The sequence below is a fragment of the Harmonia axyridis genome, chromosome 1 (assembly GCF_914767665.1).
Source record: "Harmonia axyridis chromosome 1, icHarAxyr1.1, whole genome shotgun sequence".
Lineage (NCBI taxonomy): Eukaryota > Metazoa > Arthropoda > Insecta > Coleoptera > Coccinellidae > Harmonia > Harmonia axyridis.
The window spans coordinates 79183187-79205373 of NC_059501.1; the positions used below are offsets into that span (position 1 = coordinate 79183187).

At 34.0% G+C, this 22187-nt stretch overlaps 1 protein-coding gene and 1 long non-coding RNA gene across 4 annotated transcripts in view; one reads left to right on the plus strand and one right to left on the minus strand.

The window, feature by feature from the left end:
- The window catches only part of LOC123688690 (retinal homeobox protein Rx1-like), an 82417-nt gene extending 68105 nt beyond the window's left edge, over window positions 1–14312 (minus strand). Inside the window, exon 1 of the mRNA XM_045627317.1 lies at window positions 14120–14312. Within this exon, the coding sequence (XP_045483273.1) occupies window positions 14120–14312 (193 nt within the window). The remainder of the gene's footprint in view (window positions 1–14119) is intronic.
- A 3134-nt stretch (window positions 14313–17446) lies between these two features.
- On the plus strand, window positions 17447–20068 carry LOC123670639. Of its 3 annotated transcripts, XR_006745946.1 has the most exons (4): window positions 17659–17767; window positions 17827–17921; window positions 18384–18785; window positions 19196–20068. It is a non-coding gene; the product is annotated as an uncharacterized LOC123670639 (long non-coding RNA). The 3 variants fall into 3 exon arrangements; XR_006745948.1 differs by lacking the exon at window positions 17827–17921 and having other exon boundaries at window positions 17447–17767; XR_006745947.1 differs by lacking the exon at window positions 17659–17767 and having other exon boundaries at window positions 17776–17921.
- The last annotated feature ends 2119 nt before the right edge of the window (window positions 20069–22187 follow it).

Genomic DNA, 22187 nt, shown 5'->3' on the forward strand with positions numbered 1-22187 from the left:
CTTGACAGTTTCTTCAAGTGTCAGATAGCAGTGTTGGTTTATCTGGTGCTTGCCTCATTTCAACCTCCATCATTTCGGGATAAATTGAAAATTTGAGGTTAAGTGCGGGATTTTCCTGTTAGACATTGAAGTAGACTCTTTTTGCGGAGATTCAGATCAGCCATGTTTCAGCAATCGTTTACTTTTAATGCAATCGCAATCTTTTGTAGGATTCCGATTTTTTTATTAATACAGTTCTCAATAAGAATTGAAGATAGAGTTCCGTTATTAACTGCTCTCAACTCAGCTCAATTAATTGAATTTTAGTGGTAATATCAAGTATCTTGATATAAAGTTAAGCAATACATATCTCAAATAAAAAAAGTTCAAGCTCAATTTCAAGTAGGTATGTAATTTGTCAAGAGCTTGATTTCAAGTCAAGAATTAGGTACAACTTTGCTTTCGCCGTTTTTCAGTAGATGGCTGTAGCGGTGAGTAGTAGTATAAATAAGTAGATCGTAGATGTCATAGATATTTGTAAACATAACGCTATCGAAATATAAGTCGACTTCTGTCTGCATCATTAAGTTATTCTCGATCAAAACATGTCAGCTTACGAGCCAAATTCTCGTCATTTTTGCTTCAATAAAAAGAAATCTGCGGGTGAGGCTCATCGAATGCTCTCAAATAACTATAGTGAGGTTGCTATCAGTGAAAGAACGTGCCGAGAGTGGTTTCAACGCTTTAAGAACGGTGATTTTGACGTCGAAGACCAGCATGGCGGTTGAAGAGAAAAGGTTTTCGAAGATACAGAATTGGAGCCATTACTTGATCCAGACTCGTGTCAAACGCAACAAGAATTGGCAGGATCACTAAGAGTGACGCAACAAGTCATTTCAAAACGCCTGAAAGTCATGGGAATGACTCAGAAACAAGGAAATTGGGTGGCGTACGGGTTGAAGCAGAGAGATATTGAACGGCGTTTGTTTCTTGTGAACAGCTGCTTGTAGGGCAAAGACGAAAGGGATTTCTACATCGTATTGTGACTAGAGACGAAAAATGAGTTCATTACGATAATCCCAAGCTCAAAAAATCATGGAGATAACCCGGTCATGCTTCCACGTCGACGGCCAAACCGAAAATTCATGGTTTCAAGCTCAGTATTTGGTGGGACCAGCTTGGCTTAGTGTATTATGTGTTGTTAAAACCGACTGAAACAATCACAGGGGAGACATGAGAAAGTGGTTTTACAGTACGACCTCACCCGCCTTATCTGACTATCACTTGTATCAATTAATGGCACACGGCCTGGCTGACCAGCACTTCCGCTCTTATGAAGAAGTGGAAAATCGATTCGTGGATTGCTTCAAAAGATGACCCGTTTTTTCAACGCGGGATTCGTAAGCAGCTCGAAAGAGGGGAGAAAGTAGTGGCCAGCGATGGCAATATTTTGAATCATAAATATATAACCAGTTTTTTTACAACAAAACATCGAATTTCGGAAAAAATGGCTCAAATATCAAGCTACTTAACTTTATGAATCCCTATTCACTAGACAGAGAATCATTCATATCAGAAACTGCAAAAAATAGGCTTCTGAACGTCCCGAACATATAACATACAAGCAGAAAGCCCCAGTATATTCAATATATTATAACAACATTAAGATCGAGAATTTAGATTAGAGGCAATTCGAATTACCCCAAAGAACGTAATGTTATTTTCCAGCCAGGCCCGCTAATCTAGCGTCGTGTATTAATTTAAATAATGCTTAAATAATTATACCGTATGATATATTATTCGAATTCCCCACTTTTTAGTCCCGTACAAATTCAACGTGACGTTCATTCAAATTGAAATTTATTCGGATTTCGCATGATCGGCACGAGGGAAACGACATTTCATATTTATGGAGAGTAATCGTTTTGCCGTGTATGACCCCCTTTATCCGAGATCCGATAGCGGGCCTGCTTGGAAATTTATACAATAACCTTTCATTCGATTATGACGTAACTTTGCCACTCGACAATGTTGCACTTGTCAGCTTGGGAGTGCCGCAGGGGTCTGTTTTAGGGACACTAAAATACTGAGTTATACATTTCGAAGGTTTTTCGTTCAATATTTTTAATGGTATACATTCTGGTTTTTTATATAGGTGCACTTTCAATAGTTTATATAAATATACACTCACAAAATCTCGAATCAATACATCTTTTGAATATATCAATGGATCGATACGTGGAACAAGGATTATATCTCTTTTTGAATTTTTTATAGTTATGTTGCAGTTCGTACAATTATTGAATCGTTTTATTATCTTTATTTTTTGAAATTGATAATTTTTGTATTGCTCATTGCTCTATCTCAAAAGAAATCTTGAGTTTTGATGAATTTGAGTAGTTCAAGTTATAACAATATTAAATTGTATCAATCCTAGTGGAAAAACCTGTATGTGTTTTTAATGAACTCTTAGCAAGAATTTGGAAAATGAGTAATGAATAAAAAAATGAAATCAACAAACAAAAATTTTGTAGGGATCAAAGAGGTCGATACTTAACAGAATTTATTCGAGAAATGTTGATCTCTAATTGGTGATAGGTGAATGAGAAAATTTATAAAATGAAATTCATGTAACATTATGAAAATAAAAAACAACTGACATATATTCCTTCGGACCTCAGTAAATCCGGTATTGGGTCACATGATAAATCAAGATGTCGTCGGATACATCTTCTTATACAAATTGACCTTCATCCCTAAATCCGATTTGTCCACTCTAAATGGTCCTTCTGTTCTGATGCTTTTATCCTTTCAGTGATAAGGCAGTTTTCAGGTATTCTATTAAAGAAAAGACTGTTTCTTTTAGTGGATGCATTCATTTCAAGGCACATGTGTAAATCAAAAAATTCTCTTGGTAATCTGTTGCAAGGACCAAACTTGTTCTTTCAGAAATATAAATTATGAATGAATCAATATTTTCAAATTCAAGGCGGATTATTGAAATAATGAGATAAATTGATCCAACTTTGTGTCTTGTGATCAATTCGAGAATATAATTTCATATCATAATTGAGCGCATTCGCCTTTTTGGACCCGAAGTCGCTAGTATATCTATAGAAGTTATTTTAGGTGAAACAAATTACACCCTATATTGACAATGATTGGCCCTACAGTTTTATGTTTGTTTTATATCCATGATGAAAAACTCTTTCAGTATTTAATTTTTTTTCGCATAAAACATAATATTTTTCCGTAAAACTTCGATAGAATTGAGAGATTATTGTCAAAAATTCCAATACTGCAGATTTATTTGAAAACACTCATATCTAATTTTTCCACTGAAAAAACTTCACTCAATGAAAGACTCAACAGCAAAAATAAATTGTAGATAACAAAGGAAAATGAGAGATTTCTTGGATAATTTTAGACAAAACAGTCATTCAAGCATGTTACCGCAAACACAAACGCTGTTTTCGAGATATAGACTGTTTCTTGCAGTATTTTTTGTGATGAATATGCCAGCTTATCGAATCTTCATTTATATTCACTACAAATTGGGTAAATAATATCATGTTGGGCTACTGGAATTTTCAAAGACGCGGTAATTTGTCGATCCGTCGTGGTGATTGGTCGCCGATGAAGCGCCAAGGGATGCGCGTATCTAGACGAAGAAACAGAGAGAATTTTCTGAAAGATTTTCACTAATTATCGAGGCTTGATACGTACCTTGTTTTAGATTTCAGCAATTATTAGTTCAATTTGAGATTTAGAATTTAATCTATCGGCGAGAATTGTATCGTAATTCTCGGTAAGTGTTGACACGAATATTTGCATTCAACAAGTAATATTCTCACCAGTCCAAATTGATTAATTTTGAAACAGTATTTTTTTTTAGTCATTCATCTTGTAGAAACGTATTTCAGGTTCGGTTGAATTCTTTTTATGTCAAATAATTTCAACAAAACTCGTTCTGGGGTTAATTTTATGATAAATGTAATGATTTCTTTATAATTTTTTGCATAGAAATCCGAGAAGCAGTTGTAAATTCAGATTAACATATTCTAATATCGTTGTTCATGTTCCCAAAGCACCTTCCGTGGGATTGGAATAACAGAAAACTCTTTTGAGATTGAAAAATATCAAGAAATACTTTCTTGAGATACAGAAGTTAAACCACTTTAGTTCCTGAAACTGAGAGAATACCTTGCGTTATTACATCAACTTCGCTGAATGGGAATTGGAGTACTATAGCTTCCTGCTAAGATCTGGTGTTCAGAAGGCTGAAGAAAATCTACAGAGGAGGTTGCATCCTAATAGCACAGTAATTCATTAAAAACTGATTTGAGTTAAGTTTTTATTTCAATATTATTTGTTTAGAGTGAAAAGGATCGACCTTTGTATATTTTAATTTTATAAAATTTGAAAAAACCTGGGTAGGAGTTTCGTTGCCAAATAAGCCAAACCACCCTAGAAATCAGTCTTTAGAGTATCATGGGCAATTGTAACGTTACAAGGAGAAGAGATTTTTTTTTCAATTCAATGTATCTCAAATATCAAGTAACTCCAGGTTCCATAGAAACGAAATTTGAATTTAGAGAAAACAAAAAACAAACAAAAACAAAACGAACATAGTGTAGAATTGCGCTGTTTTTTCTAATCGAAACAAAATAGCGCCAATGTACGTAGACGTCGAGCATCAAGTAGTCATTTAAATTCAACGCGCGAGTCTGTTAAGCAATTGATTATTTAATTAGAACATTGATCTACCGCCTCGTTCCGTGCAGCCTAATTGCGCTGCATTAATAATAAACACAACTGATTTGCGATAAGAGCAGTAATTGTTAATTGCGTTTTTGCATGCCTATCTCTCCCTATCGCTCGTCGGCCGGCGTTTGTTTTTTAATCGGCCATATGGGACGTTCGATTTTATTATTCGTTCCGCGACGTTTTTGAATTGAATATTGAATGCTAAGGGGTGGAGTTTCAACAGGGTGGTTTTTAGGGGGTGATTGATGGTCCTTCTCGCCGACGAGATTCGACGTGGAATCGTTGGAGTCTTCTTCGATTCGATATTTAGCGGTAAAAGTTTAGTATAAAACTTCTTCCTCAATTGGAGGTACAATATAATATTCTAAAACAAGTTGCACAATGGGCTCCTATTCCAACACGAATGCGAAATTCGAAAAAGAGCGACGAAAGAGCTAGTTTTCGAATGCAAGAGTGTTGGAATTGCCTTCTGTAACGAGTATTACACGACATTTTCTCTATTTCAGTCAAGTTTTGTGAAATATTGTCGAAATTCAATGAAATATTCAGATTATGTATCCTAGTGACTTTTGTATTGTATCTTGGCAGTTGGTGTGACTGATTGAAAATTGACAGATTACGGAATTCGAATATGAATCGTACGTTTCGAATTTTGAAATAATTTACAATTACGCATTAAATTCGTGAATTATGTCTGACGAATAGATTTAACACCAACAGAATTAAGAGAAATTGCTAACATAATGTCGCAAATCATTTCACTAAATCCAAATTATATTATATTGACAATTAATGACGTTTGTTGAAATTTGATAGGATTGGAAGTCAGTATAGACAAACACAAAACGAAAAATATAACTGAAGACGATGCTGTAATGAGTTCTTTACAGCACTGTTTTTAGAACAATTATGAACTCATTACGATACTGAAATAGAGAAACAAAAATTTATATATTCCTTGGATCATTTCGAGAAAAAGAGTCTTATAAAAATGGGTCCGTAAATGCTTTGTTTTCGAGATACAGGATGTTAGAGTTTAATTTTTTTGAAAATTTCTCTCATTGCACCCTTCCTTCACCTCATATTCAACTTAAATTTGGTATAGAAATTCCAGATGTATTTCCTACAGCCTTTACAAAACTAAATGGTGCAATTATTGCAATATTACATATCCTTGGTGAATGGATATTTAATGGTGCAATTAGGGATTCACGGCTTGGCTTGATTTTCAAGCTATTTGCCTTGAGCCTGACTTGATTTCAAGTCAAGCTCAAGTCAAGTAGTAGCTTTTTAATCTCAAGTCAAGTAAAGTATTTATTTATCAAGTACTTGAATCATATCATATCAAGTTACTTTATTTTTAGCAGTTTTAATTGTGTAGTGTCACATTAATAAAAAAAATTATGAAATGAGAAGGAACCTTGCAGAAAACACTTTTATTTATCAAACTTATTGTATAGAGTAAATGAAAATATCAACTTCTTTGAAATAGAAACATAAATTAAATCACTATAAATCACAACTTGGCGCTCGAGGAATCCTTTTATTTAGTGTAAGCGCGCACGAGATTGCAGAAATATATGCCGTGCAACGCTTGCATATCAAGCTCGAGTAATATCAAGTAGCTTGATATCAAGTCAAGCATTAAATATCTAAAATCAAGGTCAAGTATGTAATTTTCAAAAAGCCTGATTTTCAAGTCAAGTAGTAGGTTAAAATGCCAAGCTACTTGGCTTGATGAATCTCTAGGTGCAATAATTGACATTAGTGCGGCGGGTTTCGAATTAACTACTTACATCGAGTTATAGAGGTAAACTTTGTGGGTCTTCGACTTATAGATGTAAAAAGCTAAAATATAACCGTAAAACAATTTTGAGTTATGCATGGTTATTTTTTCAACTTCGACAGTTTTTTCAAGGACATCAAAAATAATCCGTGTTTTCAAGGATTTCGAGTTAACGAGGTTCAAGTTGAATAGAGTCGACTGTATTATCTTAGTGGTTCTAAAATTAAACAGACGCTGTTTTCTATAGTTCATCGCTACCCGGACAAATCTAAATGATCAAGATATTCACCTGCACCCGAAAATTGACCCATTGATTAAAACATTATTCAATTAAAGAAACAAAAAATCACAACAACCGTCTGGTTAATAAAACCATAATGGGGCAATTTTCCAATTCTTCTTATTAGGCATGATCAATCAGGATTTCAGTAGTGGAATTACACACGTCAACTTCATCGTCAATTAAAGTCCTGGTAAGTCATCGTGACTGGCACGATCTGACCACTATATCGCTAATGGATTTGTAGCTATAAGTTAAGAAGTTACAGTCAATCTTATCTGGTCTCTAATACGCCTGAAGGTTATCGATAAAAACATCTGGGTCTCTTGGTTTGGACCGACTAATATTGGGCCATTTGGAAAGGTCCTTTCCTGTCAAATTTGTGGCAATTTTCTGTGGTTATCTGTGGGGAATCGGAATTGAGAAATGCTTGAGTGAGATATGAGGCAACTGGGTAAGAATGCCGATATCATTCAATGGTTTGATTGGCAGTAGCAGTTAAAAAAGAATTCATTGTGTTTTGAAGAATTGAGTACGATGTTATTTAGAGATTAAGTTGTTTTCAGGCGAATTTAGAAGCTTAGTTTCCCCGTAAAAAGGACTTTTGGTTCATTAATTATTTCACTCTGCAAGCAAATAGATCCAAAATGAGAATTTCAGTAGTACCTACGTACAAATAGTTGGAGAAATGTTTCCAGTGGCAGGTAGTAAAAGAGAAAGTATTAAACTTGTTTTAATTAATCAATTAGCAATTAGTTATGCCTGAAACACCTTAATATTTTCTGGTTGAGTTGAAGAACACTATCTTTCAAATTATAAGGTTAGTCTAGATTTTCAAGGTGATATTTTTCACTTTATGTGTCAAATGTCGAACTGATACATCAATAGTTATTTTTAATACAAGTGCAGAAGGCATTGATATTCTTCCACGTGTTCAAAATACAAAAACGAGCCACGAAGTGCCGAGTTTTCGAATTAACGAATGCTAGAATGAGCCTTGTCTACAAGTATCAAATATTAGTATCTCTAATTCACTGGCTTCTTATTGAATTTGAAATTGGAAAATTGGTAGATTTCGTTCTACAAGGAATGTCAGAATGAACAGAATTGCCATAGAATAAGAAAAAATTGTTTTATAAAAGTGATAAATGAAATTCTCTGAAAATAATATTGAATATGCTCATCCACTGTATGCAAACTGCAAATCCAGAGCAATGAAAAATCTACAAGAAGCAGAAACAGTAGCCCTGAGAAAAATAACGAGAATGCGACATCCAAATAATGTTCTACATAATTCCCCTTATAAACTACTATATGAAAAGACAGGAATTGAACATATAAATGAAAGAATCAAAAGACTCTACAAGAAGTTTTTTTCTAAACTCATTGAACATCAGAATATAATTGAACAATACCATGACGATGGAATAAATAAATCAACAAGAAAACACCCTACAAAACTCTTCCGAAAATTTTGAATGCCAATTAAATAATTATTGTATGTTATAAAGTGTATTATATTTAAGTATAAAAAAAATGTAAATTAAAACGCTGAAGGACCCTAGATCGGTGGCCATTTGTTCAACAATAAATAACAGTTACTACTACTTGAAATAATCATTCTATACGTTTCATAAAATGTCAGTTTGCATATTAATTGAGTATTTTTATTTTGAAGCCTTGGTTTCAGACAAAAGAGGTACTCCATTAAGAAAGGTTAATAGAAATTGAACACAAATTCTAACATTGCAAAAGCTATTGATTCTAGCTTTATGCTTTTTTTACGACCGGACAAACGACCACAGAATAAAGCATAGCATGCATAGAAATGGAATGAGCACAACAACCAACTGACAAAAATATAATTGCAATCAGTGGTGAGATTATCTATTCAACAGTGTTTTACCTCACTTTCAAATTCCGAAACAAAAAAAATTCTCTAGAGTCAAGGTTACTCGGTCGAATAACGGAACACCTGTAGATAAATCCTCAAACTCCAGAAAAGTATCAACAATCATTAGAAGTCATCGTAAGAACAAATTCCAGATAAAATCAGCGTTTCGAATCCAAATCTCCAAATGCTCAACCAACAAGAAGATTATTGTCTAATAGATGGATATAAGTGGTCGTTTGTATTTTGATATTTCATTTATTATTCCTATATCTAGCATGCTTAAAAGGCTTCCATTCAGGTAGAAAAAAAAATTGAGGAGCATGTCGTGGCAGCAGAGATGTTAACACGAGATATTTCTGTCAGATGGCTATGAAGTGTCCGGATGATGATGAGATGCTCTGGCTTATATACTTAAGATAATTGACTTGATGGAAGTTTTTATAAATTCAAACAGGATATTCGCATCTGAAGTGAGCTTAATAATAGGCTTTTAAGGCAGACACGTCGTTCTCTGCAGGTTTCAGGTAAGAATGAGCTTCGAATTTGTAGATATTAAATTCGTAGCGATGAATTAGATCTTGTTTTCGGATTGAACTACTTTTCTGGATGAAGACTAATTAGTCTATTGGATAGGTAATAACTCTTCACTCAATAAGTCTCGGGCCTGGGCACAGATAGCACCGCCAATGCCACACCACTTTCTTTACTCGTTAGTACCAAGCTTTAAAAGAAACAGTCAAGTCTGGGTCGAGAAAATGAAAGTGGTATTATTATAAATATTTTGCTATTGCTGTTTGCAAAATGGTTAAGAACAAGTTCCGTGTATTGATAACAAAGTGTTTTTTGATAGAAAAATATTGTGCCAGCTATGAAATGGCTTGATAAGTGTTATTCACCTCAACAATTCCATCGACAACAAAGGTTAAAAGGTAGTTTGCAGACCTTGAACGTGGTCCAAGAACCATCAATGATGCCGAACGCTTTAGTCACATCAAAAAAGACCTCAAAATACTGGAAATGGTAAATTTTTTGTGTGAGATACCGGTGGAGGTGAAGATATCAGAAAGTAGTGTATTCACTATTTTGCGTCTAATACGAGAATTTTGCTCGAACGATAGCCTGTTTGGAGCTAATTAAGCGGAAAAATAAGATTTTTCTGTCAATTTGTAACAGTGGATGTAACATAAATTCATCACTACGATCCTCAGTCAAAGAAATCGACCAAAATCTCTAACATCAGCTGGTGAGGTTATTTTGGGACATGCATTTGATTGACTATCTTGACAAAGACAGTGCACTGTTGGTGGTTTTACCTTTGTAAACCTTTGTGTAATCTTAAATAAATCATTGATAAACGCATACCTAGTGTTAATGTAAGTGCGTTGGATTGTATCCAAATAAAATATATTTCACTTTTAGTTTTCAGAAATTGAAAAACCATAGTATATTTATTTTAGCAATGACATGACGTCACCGATGACGTATTCGAGTTCCAATCTGTACCTATCGATACCTTGTAAACACACACAAGACCGGGCAATTTCTTAAATTTATGTTGTCACCCCTCAGCTATGTTGCCGATATACCTATTCTTTTTGTGCGTATTCAATTCATTTGTGATAGGAATTGGTTTTGGTAGTTTTTGATTCAATATTCATCGGCAATACCGACACATGTTTCAACAAGGACAAGGATTCATTTAAAATTTTGATTTCATAAGGATTTTAATGTAGATTCAGTTTGCAATCAATCTTTCGCGCAATAGTCAAAATTTCTTCTCGACCCAGAGTAATAAAATAGGTACGAGATTTTTTTCAGCTCTTTTCTGAAGCCGAAATTATAGTAGCTTGTTTTCATTTACTTTGAAATTCTTATTATCATAGCAACCGCAGAGTTTCGACATCTTCAGATCTCTCCGACGCTGATTCACTCAAAGATTAACTAGTTAAAGTATGCTGATATATAGATATACACTACTTGGCTTTAAGTACTTACTGCTCTATACATTTTATTGTTTGGAGGTTTGCAACTATCCCCGGGAATAATAAGCATCTTTATTCACTCGTGATATAATCGATGAAAAAATCATTATAAATTCGAATTGTTTTTACAAATGAAGTATTATTTTTATTACTATAAATCAACCAGTTTCATTACTTATTCAGATCAGTAGGTATAATTGTCTCATTTCTTATTGTACAACCCAGTATATACGGATAATTTATGGTCAATCGTGAAACCCACTTATAAGAACCCGATAAACCACACAAAACGTTCATGCCATTCTACCTTGCAGCATTCAACCTGTGCCTTCTATACATATACGATTAAAGCTCAATTATCCAACCCCCTTTCTCCTTCACCCCTTAAATAATTACCGCCCGGGAACGTTCAATTAATTTTTAATATGCCTCATAAAACACAGAAAACGGCTTGAATGGGGGCGAGTTTGTCGATCACATAGGTACATTAGCGGTTTTTCTGGTTAAATTCAAATAAAATATCAAGTTAAGTAATCTAAGTGGATTTCCATTAAACCCAGTCTGTATCAAGTCGGCCGCGATTAGCGACACGCAAGGCAGGTGCATATCATTATTCCTGGGGACAGTGTACGCTGTTTGGACATAACTCAATGTCTAGTTTCAGTTCGGGTGGCGTTTGTTTGTCTAATAAACGTGTTTAATACTTTATCGTCGGTGATATGGGTGTCGCGGAGGTTGATAGATCTGTATGAGGCTAGATAGAACGCTGCGAACTTCATATCTTGCGTTTTATAGTCGATTAGACCACAATTATTCCCGGGGAATTGTTAATAACTAAGTCACATAACGGTAAAGTAATAATATTTCGAATTAATTACTACTTTATCTACGATTGATTCATTAACTTCAGATTTTTATTGAACAAATTCCTTCCTGTTGATCTAATAGTAGATAATACTATAAGTTAATTATGACATTAATTATTCCCGGGGAATGGTTATTTACTACTTTATCTAGGATTGATTTATTGACTCGAGATTTTTATTGAACAAATTCCTACCTAGTTGGTCTGATAGTAAATAATACCACAAGTCATTAATGACATTTTTTATTCCCGGGGAATGGTGAGGAACTGAGCCACATAACGGTTAAGGTAATGATATTTCGAATTTATTACTGCTTCATCTACGATTGATTTATTAGTTTTTTAGATTTTAATTGAACAAATTCCTTACAGTTGGTCTAATTGAATATTATGCCATAAGTCAACAATGAAATTTAGTATTCCCGGGGAATGGTTAAGAACTGAGCCACGTAAGAGGAGAGATAATAATATTCCGAATTGATTATTGCAAGTAGAAGGTGAACTTGATATGCGAGTAATTAATTCATTAAAGAATTTTATTGAACAATTTCAGTTGTCAATAATATTGAAAATAATGTTTGCTCAATCAAATAACTTTCGAAAACAAGTTAGTAAACGGGGTCTTGTGACACTCTTCCGATTCTTTTTTCAATTATTAACATTTCCTGGTTGTTAATATCAGGGAAACAAATCTAACTCAATAATACCAATGTTTTTGTATTGAAAATCTTGTACCTATATCTAGCTACAGCACCACGTCACCACTTCTGCTGGGTTATTTCATTGAACTGAATGTAAGATATTGGTGAAGGAATATTTTTTGATGAATCACCAACTGTGAACTGACCAAAGATGCAGGGTAGAAATCCTTCTCTTTATATTGCTCGAGAACTACGTTACAGAAATATTTAAGGCCACACAGAGTGTTCAGTCTCATCGATCCATAAAACTGTTTGTACTGAATTTGTATAATACAGCAATTATAGAAGTCACTATTAGAATATTGAATAATTTTCGAAAATTAAACCATTTGCTTCATCGTTTTATGCATAACGTAAATTTTGAAGATATTCCAGGTTGAATGATAATAGGTTTTCCAATAAAAGGTTTCATCTTCAATACATCGCTATCTGGGCAGCTGTCACTTTTGACATTTGACAAGTAAAAACTACGCCATTACTAAAAATGGAACGATACACGCTTCAATAACTGATTGAAGTTGTTAAAATTGTAAAAATCAGAAAAATGGTGAAAGCTTTGCAGTCACAGCATCCTCTCGGTTGACAATAGAGGAACTGCTGAGAAAATTTGAGCTGTTGGAACAAGTTTATGATGTAAAGAATCGAAACAGTGTGTGTTATCAAGAACTACTCAGAATATTGCTTCTGTAGCCCGTTGTGATGACGAAAACCCAGGTTTGTCAATTCCTCGTCAATCTTGGAAACAAGACATTTCCCAAACGACATAACAACTTAGGTCATAAGGCTTTTGAAGTTCAGTTTACACAATAATTCAAAACGGTCGATCACCAGCAATGTCGTATCTTCGCTGATTGAGTCCTTGAGATGCATCAAAATGATCCGGATTTTCATCGAAAAATCATCTTCAGTGAAGAGGTCCATGTTCACCTGAGGTAATAATAAGCAGAATTGTCACATTTGTGACTTGGAATATTCAAGAACTACTGTTGAAAAGCCACTTCATCCTAAACAGGTTATTGTTTGGTGAGGTTTTGGGCTATTGGAGAGATTAGACCTCCTTTATTCGTAAAGATTATCACTATTGGCCATCGGTATACTGTGATTTAACACCTTTAGACTTCTTTCTTTGATGAGTTCTATGCTAATTATCCATAATCAAATCAAGACTTTGAAGATGGAATTCTTGAAGTTATCGAGGAAATACAGCTGCAAATGTGCTAATTGGTCATGGAAAATGTCATAAGAAGGTGTTGCAACCGTACCTTCTTACAATTAAATAAACATCCATTGATTCGTCCTTGAATATACTTTTTTTTTCAATATCAAATTATAACCATTTATTGAAAAACCCTAAAAACCCATAAGAGCAAAGAAAAATTGCCGAATAGATCAGACTGAATATTTAATCTATAAAGTGCAACCTTAAATATTTAAGAGTATCAACATTATTTACTGTTTCTGTCGTGAGCGAAGAAAAATGTATATTTTTAGAAAAATTTGTACTTATTTGTGTTGTGAATTCTTGCAACAAATGAATAATTATCAATATCTTAAGGTAGATAGATATATGAAACAGACCTAACTGATGCTTTGTCCTCAGTGTTTGTATATGTATAATTCTGATACACTGCTGCCCATTCTTTTTGATACTTTATGCTTGTTAAACAAATTTAAAACACTTTAAGATGCAGTAATAATGCAAAGATGCGTCAAAAATTGATAAGAAACAACAATTCAACGATCCTACCTCCAAAAACCGACCAAACCAATCCACCCCTAAAGGCCGCACCACACGTCCGGTCCCACAACGAACGGCTATCCGCCTCGAAGGACCAAAAATCCCGCGATAATCGACGGCTACTCACCGGCGCTCTCGCCATTCCCTGGCGTGATGGAGCCTTCCCTGTCGTCCTCCTTCCTGGCCAAACCAAGGATATTATCGATGGTGTGCCTCGGTCCGACGGCATTCGGGCCGGTCATCATCCTCGTAGCCGCTTTCACATCCAATCCGTAGCCGAGGATCGCCGAGGTATCGTCACTACACCGATTCGAATCCATTGCCCGGCTTTAACTGACTGTCTAACCTCAAACACGCTGCAAGCGTTAGGGGGCGGCCTGCTGGGCGTGGCTCACGACCAGTCGGCCAATAAAAAGTTCGGGATCGCCATCATGGAGTCGAGGGGTGCGAGAGAGAGACGGTCTTTCAGTGTAGCCAACAACTATATTAGACTTTAAATTACGGTGTGTAAATTCCGGGAACTCGCTGTCAACGAGCAGAGCTAAGTCAATCATGTTATGGACTCCCTACTTGTAGGGTTAACCAATCATCTGCTATTAACTTTGACTGATTAAAATTATTGCCAGGACAAACTTAAATGAGGGTCGTATATAGAGCGTTATTCTGGTGCGCATTTGTCGATGTACAAATAGAGTAGATTGAGGCATTGGCAGAATCAGTTCAGGCCATTTTTGTGAAAAATTAATAAATTCTTTGTTTCAAAAGATGTATTATATTCTGTTGAGTTGTTCAGATCCGCAACTTCAAAGATAAAAATCGCCATGATGATAGCCAACCTTCTTAAAGGAGACGGCACATAAAGAAGAAGAAGAATTATATTCTAACGTCGAAACTGCAGAATTTCAATGCCGAATAATAATTTTCACTTTCTTCGTTTGAAGAGCAACCTTTTTGGTCCAATTAGAACGTCATTTCAGGGTCTAAAAAGTATTCATTTTACCATATTTATATGAAGACTTATGCTCATGAAATGATTTTCTAGTCAATCAATGACATTTTAAAATAGGTACTTAAGTATTGTATTTGTTGCTGTTTGATGTGAATAAAACATCGTTCATAGATAAAACGCCTTCTCATCGCCGTCGCCAGGAACGGCAAACCGGACATTTTGCCGTGGCGCCAAATTTTAGGGGCGACATAATCATCTCATAAAACTCATGAGAGATAAAAACATAGACAGGAATGATATCAGGATAATAACATATCTCTATTTCAACCAGACTGCCAAAGTTTCTGTGCAAAATGAACTTTCAGAAGAAATAAAAATAAAACGCGGAGTAAGACAAGGATACGTGCTCTCGCCGTTACTCTTCAATTTGTATTCAGAAGATATAGTACAAGAAGCACTGGAAAATCAAAAAACTACAGGAGTGAAAGTTAATGGGAAGGTTATAAACAACATCAGATACGCGGATGACACAGTACTAATAGCAGAAACCCTGGAAGAACTACAAAGGCTAATAGATCTAGTAGTACAGATCAGTGAAGAAAGGGAGCTCACACTTAACACCAAGAAGACTAAATTCATGACGATCGCAAAACACCAACAACAGCGAGAAACATTATGGATCAAAGGAGAGCCAGTGGAAAAAGTCTGCAAATACAAGTACTTGGGAACAATTGTGAATAACAATAATGATTGTTCACAGGAAATAAGATCAAGGATCGGAATGGCTAAAACAGTGTTCAATAAAATGAGGAATGCATTAACCAGAACAGATCTCAGTCTACATCTTAAAATCAGAATGCTTAAATGCTACGTATTTCCAGTACTGCTATATGGGATGGAGGCCTGGACGACACCGATAAGCTGGAAGCATTCGAGATGTGGACATATCGAAGAATCCTCAGAATAAGCTGGGTGAGCAGAACAACGAACAAGGAGGTGTTGAGAAGAATGGGAAAGGAGAAGGAAATAGTCGACACAGTCAAGATCAGAAAATTGCAGTATCTGGGCCACGTGATGAGAGGGGAGAGGTATACGCTGTTGCAAACCATTATACAGGGGAAAATACAGGGTAAAAGAAGTATAGGAAGAAGACGCATCTCCTGGTTGAACAACCTAAGGCAGTGGTACAACAGTAGCTCTGTTGAATTGTTCAGATCCGCAACTTCAAGGGTAAAAATCGCCATGATGATAGCCAACCTTCTTAAAGGAGACGGCACATAAAGAAGAAGAAAGAAACAAAGCATCCTTTTTGACACAAAGATGTTTTCTCAGTGAAAATAAAAATGACTGTTTATAGTGAAATGATAAAATAACCAATAGTCAATTTTTTTTTTAATCGAATAGACGCTCTCAACTATATTTATGAAATTACAAATAGGTACTAAAATGCACGTTTCAGAACTAACACGTTCAAAGCAGGGCGGCGAAATTTATTTTGCCGGAGCGCCAAAATGTCTGGCGGCAGCCCTGCGTCCTCATATGGGAAAAAAAAAACTGTCCAAGTAAAACAATTGATTGATTAGTGTTTTTCAGACTCTGCTCCATCGACAACAACGGTTAAAAAGTAGTAGGCTGAATTTAAACGCTGCCGAAAAACCACCGATGTTGCTGAATGCTCTGATGGTCACCCGTATTGTGCAATTGTGTCATAAAAAATCAAAAAAGTGTACAAAATGGTTTTGAGCGATCGTGAATTGAAGTTGCGTCAGATAGAAGTGGAGTTGAAGACATCAGAAGGCAGTGTATTCACTATTTTGCGTACCTAGAGACCTTTACCCATGAGAACGTTTTTCTGGATATAGATGCCGCGCTTGCTCACCGCTGATCAAAAGCAACAAAGCATCATCGATTCCGAGCGCTGAAGAATAAACAAGATTTTTTGCGTCCACATATGACAGTGGATGAAACATGGATTCATCACTAGGACACACTACAGTTCTTATAGTCAGAGAGAGCGTCAGTTGAGTGAAAAACAATCGGTGAAAGCTGCCCAAAGCGACCAAAATTTCAAATATTAGCTGGCAAGGTTATGTCATCTGTATTTTGCGACAGACATGGTATATTGCTCATTGACTCTCTTGACAAAGGTAAAACCTACTACATCAGTGAATATTATCTATACAATATATAAAGTTACTGGATTGATCGAGTACAAAATTCAACAAAAACCATCCTCAAATGCGAAAGAAAAAATTCGTTTTCAACAAAACAATGCTATTTGTCATGCAATTGCAATAAATTATATTCCTTACCTAACTTACCCACAATGACGGTTTGTTGTGTTAAAGAATTAAATTGTAAAGATTCCAATTCAGTTGAGTAACAAATTTTGAAAAATTCATATTCCCAGAAATTGACCTGGAAATATGAAATTTCACACCTGTTATTCTACTGAATAGAGTATTTGATAACGCAAGGTAGAGCTCAATTAATTTCAGTGATATAAAGTTTTTGAAACGCCCTCGAAAAATGTCTTGATATGGACATTAAAACTTCAACCTGAGTGGTCTAGTATCTAGTAGATAAGTTGTGAAGTTGACCAAAAATCTAACGGTCAGGGGTACGAATCCGAGAAGATTCGATAATTTTCATTTTATTGAATCGCGCTTCGGAAAACCTGTATTTATCGCTCTACACAACGAGATCATATGGGTATACATCTGATTCTGAATCATAACTGCGTACGTCTTCATTCGACTACTGGATTTGTCATTTCACGGATAAACAATTCAGTTTTCATCTAGCCCGCTGTTAGTAAAGATGGAGGTGAGTGAATTTTTGATCTAGTGTTTGTAATTTTTGTCCGAATCGTATGAATATTGCAGTTCGGTCTGATGTACTTCTACTGAATGGTAAAAAAAAGTATGCGACTTTTGTTCTCAAATGCTGAAATGAGACGATTATAATTTTTGGAACAAACGTGAATATTTTTCAAATTTATTTTTCCCTCAGCGTTTCACTGCCTCCAAATTTATCGGTTCTTCACGTAGTCTATCAATAGGTTAAATTCTACTTTCTTGATTTTCTTTATGTTCCACGTCCCAACTAGTAGTTTTGCATTCATATTCCAAGTAAATATAACTAGTTCTCCACTACGAATTATACAATCTGAAATAGTTGCAATGACATCTCTAAGATCATTTTTTCAGTTCGAATATAAACCTTTGCAATCGAAGGCAATATTTCATTCGATATATATAGTTAATCAATTCCTTAAATTATTATACTAATCTCAGTTGTTTTTTTTTCAATAGTGAACCTTTCAAATCGGTCTAGATCTTTATTAACCCAGTGTAAAATTTCTGATAATTCACTTCTCGGAATCTCAAATTTGATAAAACTACAATTTTGATTCATTGGATAATTTATCCTATTATTGTAGTGATGAACGTTGCATAGAAGGACATCTGACAGCTGGGGTTCGAATCCGTGGAGCTTAAATATTTTCGATTCAATTTATTAATTCGCCTTTCGGAAAACCCGTTTTAATCACTTTCCACCTTGTTTCCACGACTAGTTGAGGTGAGTGTACATCTTAATCATATTTACGTACGTCTTCAATCGACTACTGACTCGTCATTCCACTGATAAATAAGTCAGTTTTCATTGAAATTAGTCAGTTTTCATCCAGCGGTCTATGAGTTAAGATTGACGCGAGAAAATTTGTAACCTAGTGTTTTTGATTGTCGCATGAACACTGCAATGTATAGTACGAAGTACTAATGTTGAATGGTTTAGTGAACTATCTGTCGAAATGCAAGGATTATAATTTTTGGAAACAAATGTGAGTTTTTCCAAATTATTTTTGAATTCAACTTCCTCCCTATTCATCGGTTTCTCACGTAGTCTTCCAGTAGGTTAAATTTTACTTCCTTAATTGTCTGATGTTCCTCGTCCCAACCAATAGTTTTTCCATTCATTTTCATAGGTAGTGCATAGTCACAATGACAACGGAGTGACATTTCTTATTTCGGTTCGAATATTTTCCAATATTAATTCGAAATCGAAAACAATCTTTCATTTGATTTATATCTTACTCATTTCAGTTTTCTTATTTTCAATTTTGTACCTATGTAATCGGTCTAGCTTCTTATTAACCAGTATTCTCAGAATTATAAACTCGAGAAGAACTGTCTAAATTTCTATCAGTGAATATTTCATCCGTATATACCAGAAATGATTATGTTATTGCAGATATGAATCAATAAATTCTTTGAAAACGACTGAAGAATGATGTCAGAAAGCATTATACGAAAACAATCGGAATGCTACAGCAAAGCGAAACTAACGTAGTGTACCTACAGTGTGGCCTAAATCAAATATTGTTTATACCTACTTTTCATCGACTAATATGTAATTGTTATTTCTGTAAGATATTCTGTTGAAATATCGACTTTAACTGTTGGCAAATTATTGATGTACATAAAATTAGTAATTTTTTGAGATGTAAATGATACAAAGATTATACGCTGAATAAACTACAAATGAGGTTCTGTCACTTTATCGAAATGCGAATTATTATTTGTAATTGGAAGCTGAAAAAAAGGAAAAAGAAGAAAAAATTTAAGAAAACAAAAAAAAAATACAACAAAAAAGATAAAAAAAAAAGAATAAAAAAAAAGGATTCTAAAGCTTTCAATTCCAATGAAGAGACAGTTTATGAGTGTATTTTGTCTTAAGCAGAATGCAATTCAAGTTCTCATCGGTAATAATAAATTAAATCTCATTTGTCAGTTCTTCAGTGCTTTTAACTCTGAATTAGCCTTGTTTTCCATCGTTGAAGAAAATCGTTCCTATTATTAATTATTTTATGTATTCTGATCGAACCGCGTTTTCATATCTTTACGTCGATATTTTGCCAAACAGTTGATCGATATAAAAGCAGGATATAAAATCTCATTGCGATTTGTCATTCATTAAATGAATTAAGTTAGAAATATTCGTACTTATTGTAATATTTATAGATTCGAATAATAGGTTTGTGAAATATTGTTATAATGTTATATTATTTATTCGTTATATCTTATCTATGAATATTTTAAAATATAAAACAATATGTAACATGAATATTATTTTTTTTTTAATATCTTTCTTGTACTTTCAGTTACTCTGAGAGCTCCAAAGAGGCAGTCTTTCAGCGGAACATATTGCAGAAATTAGAAGTATCATTAAGGATAATTTTTTTTTTGTGATATTCTGTTGAAATATCGAATTTAACTGTTTGTAAGTTATCGATGGATATACAGTAGGTAATTTTATTGTGACATTGATGATGCATATACACTGGATAAACTACAAATGAGGTTCCTTCATTCTATTGAAATGCGGATTAATTATTTGGAATTGGAGGCTTAACCGAAAGAAAACAGAAAACAAAAAAAACAAAAAAACATAAAATAAGAAAAAAAACAGATGAAATAAAAAAATAAGAAAAGAAACCTAAGTTAAAAAGCCTCCAATTCCAAAGAAAGGATAATTAATGGGTGTATTTTGTCTCCTGCAGAATACAATCCAAGTCCTTATCGGGAATAATAAATTAAATCTCATTTATCAGTTCTCCAGTGCTTTCAACTTCAAAATAGCTTTGTTTTACCATCGGTAAAACACATTCGATCCGATCATTAATTATTTTATCAACTCGCGATTTCATATCTGCACGTCGATAATCTGCCAAACAGTTAATCGATATAGCAGAATATAAAATATATTTCAATTCGTTAATTGAGTCAAAAATAATCATTACTAAAACATTCATATATCAAACAATAGTTCTGTAAAATGTTGTTATAATTTTTTTAATATTTTTTTATTATGTGAATAATGGTTTAACGTCTGTGTATCAACATTTAATTATTATTATTATTATTCATTATATCTTAACACTAGATCTCTTGAAATGTAAAACAGTATGTTAAATGAATATGATGTCGATTTGAAGTGTGTATCTAATCTTGCTTTTAGTTTCAGTTAGTCTGAGAGCTCAGAAAGGACAATCTCTCAACAGGACGAATATCAGAAATAAAAAGTTTGTGCCTCACCAAGAAGTTTATATTTAAATATTGTTATATATATTTATATTATTTATCAATTATATGTTGTTGATGAATCTCTTGGAATGTGAATTAATATGTTACATGAATATGATTTTTAGGTACTAATTGCAGAAATAAGAATTTTAGGCCTCCCCGAAAAAATATTATGCTTGAACGAAAAAATCACGAATGGAATTAAAGAACAGAAAATATTAGAATAAACCAATGGAATTTCATGCTGAGATAAGTTAAAAATGAGAACATACAGGGAATTATTCGAAGGAAGAGTTCTTTTTTTTGTTGATCGTAAAAAATGTTTGACGAATTGGGAAAAATGTTCGACGATTACATTCAACAGAAGAAAGTTGTGGAAACCAGGAAACGTTCTCATCAAAATTAGTTAGATTTTATCATGCGAGCTGTGAGTAAAGATGGACGTGAAAAAACTTGCATTTATTGTTTTTGATTGTAGGGATAAATTGTATAAATATTGCAGTGTGGTCTGAAGTATTTCCTCTGAATTAAGTTCGAAATATTCGTAATTATTGTAATATTTATAGATTCAAATAATATGTTTGCGAAATATTGTTATAATGTTATATCATTTATTCATTATATCTTATCTATAAATATTTTGAAATGTAAATCAATATGTAAGATGAATATGATTTGTGGTTTTAAATTCTTTCTTGTACTTTCAGTTACTCTGAGAGCTCCAAAGAGGCAGTCTTTCAGCGGGACAAATTGCAGGAATTAGAAGTATCATTAAGGATTATTATTTTTTTGTGATATTCTGTTGAAATATCGAATTTAACTGTTTGTAAATTATCGATGGATATACAGTAGGTAATTTTTTGTGTGATATTGATGATGCATGGAGTATACACTGGATAAACTACAAATGGGGTTCCTTCATTCTATTGAAATGCGGATTAATTATTTGGAATTGGAGGCTGAACCGAAAAAAAACAGAAAACAAAAAAAAAAAGAGAAGAGAAAAACAAAAAAAAAGACAAAAAACAAAAACAAAAAAAGAAAAAAACTAGATAAAATTCAAAAAAAAGAAAAGAAACCTGAGTTAAAAAGCCTTCAATTCCAAAGAAAGGATAATTAATGGGTGTATTCTGTCTTCTGCAGAATACAATCCAAGTCCT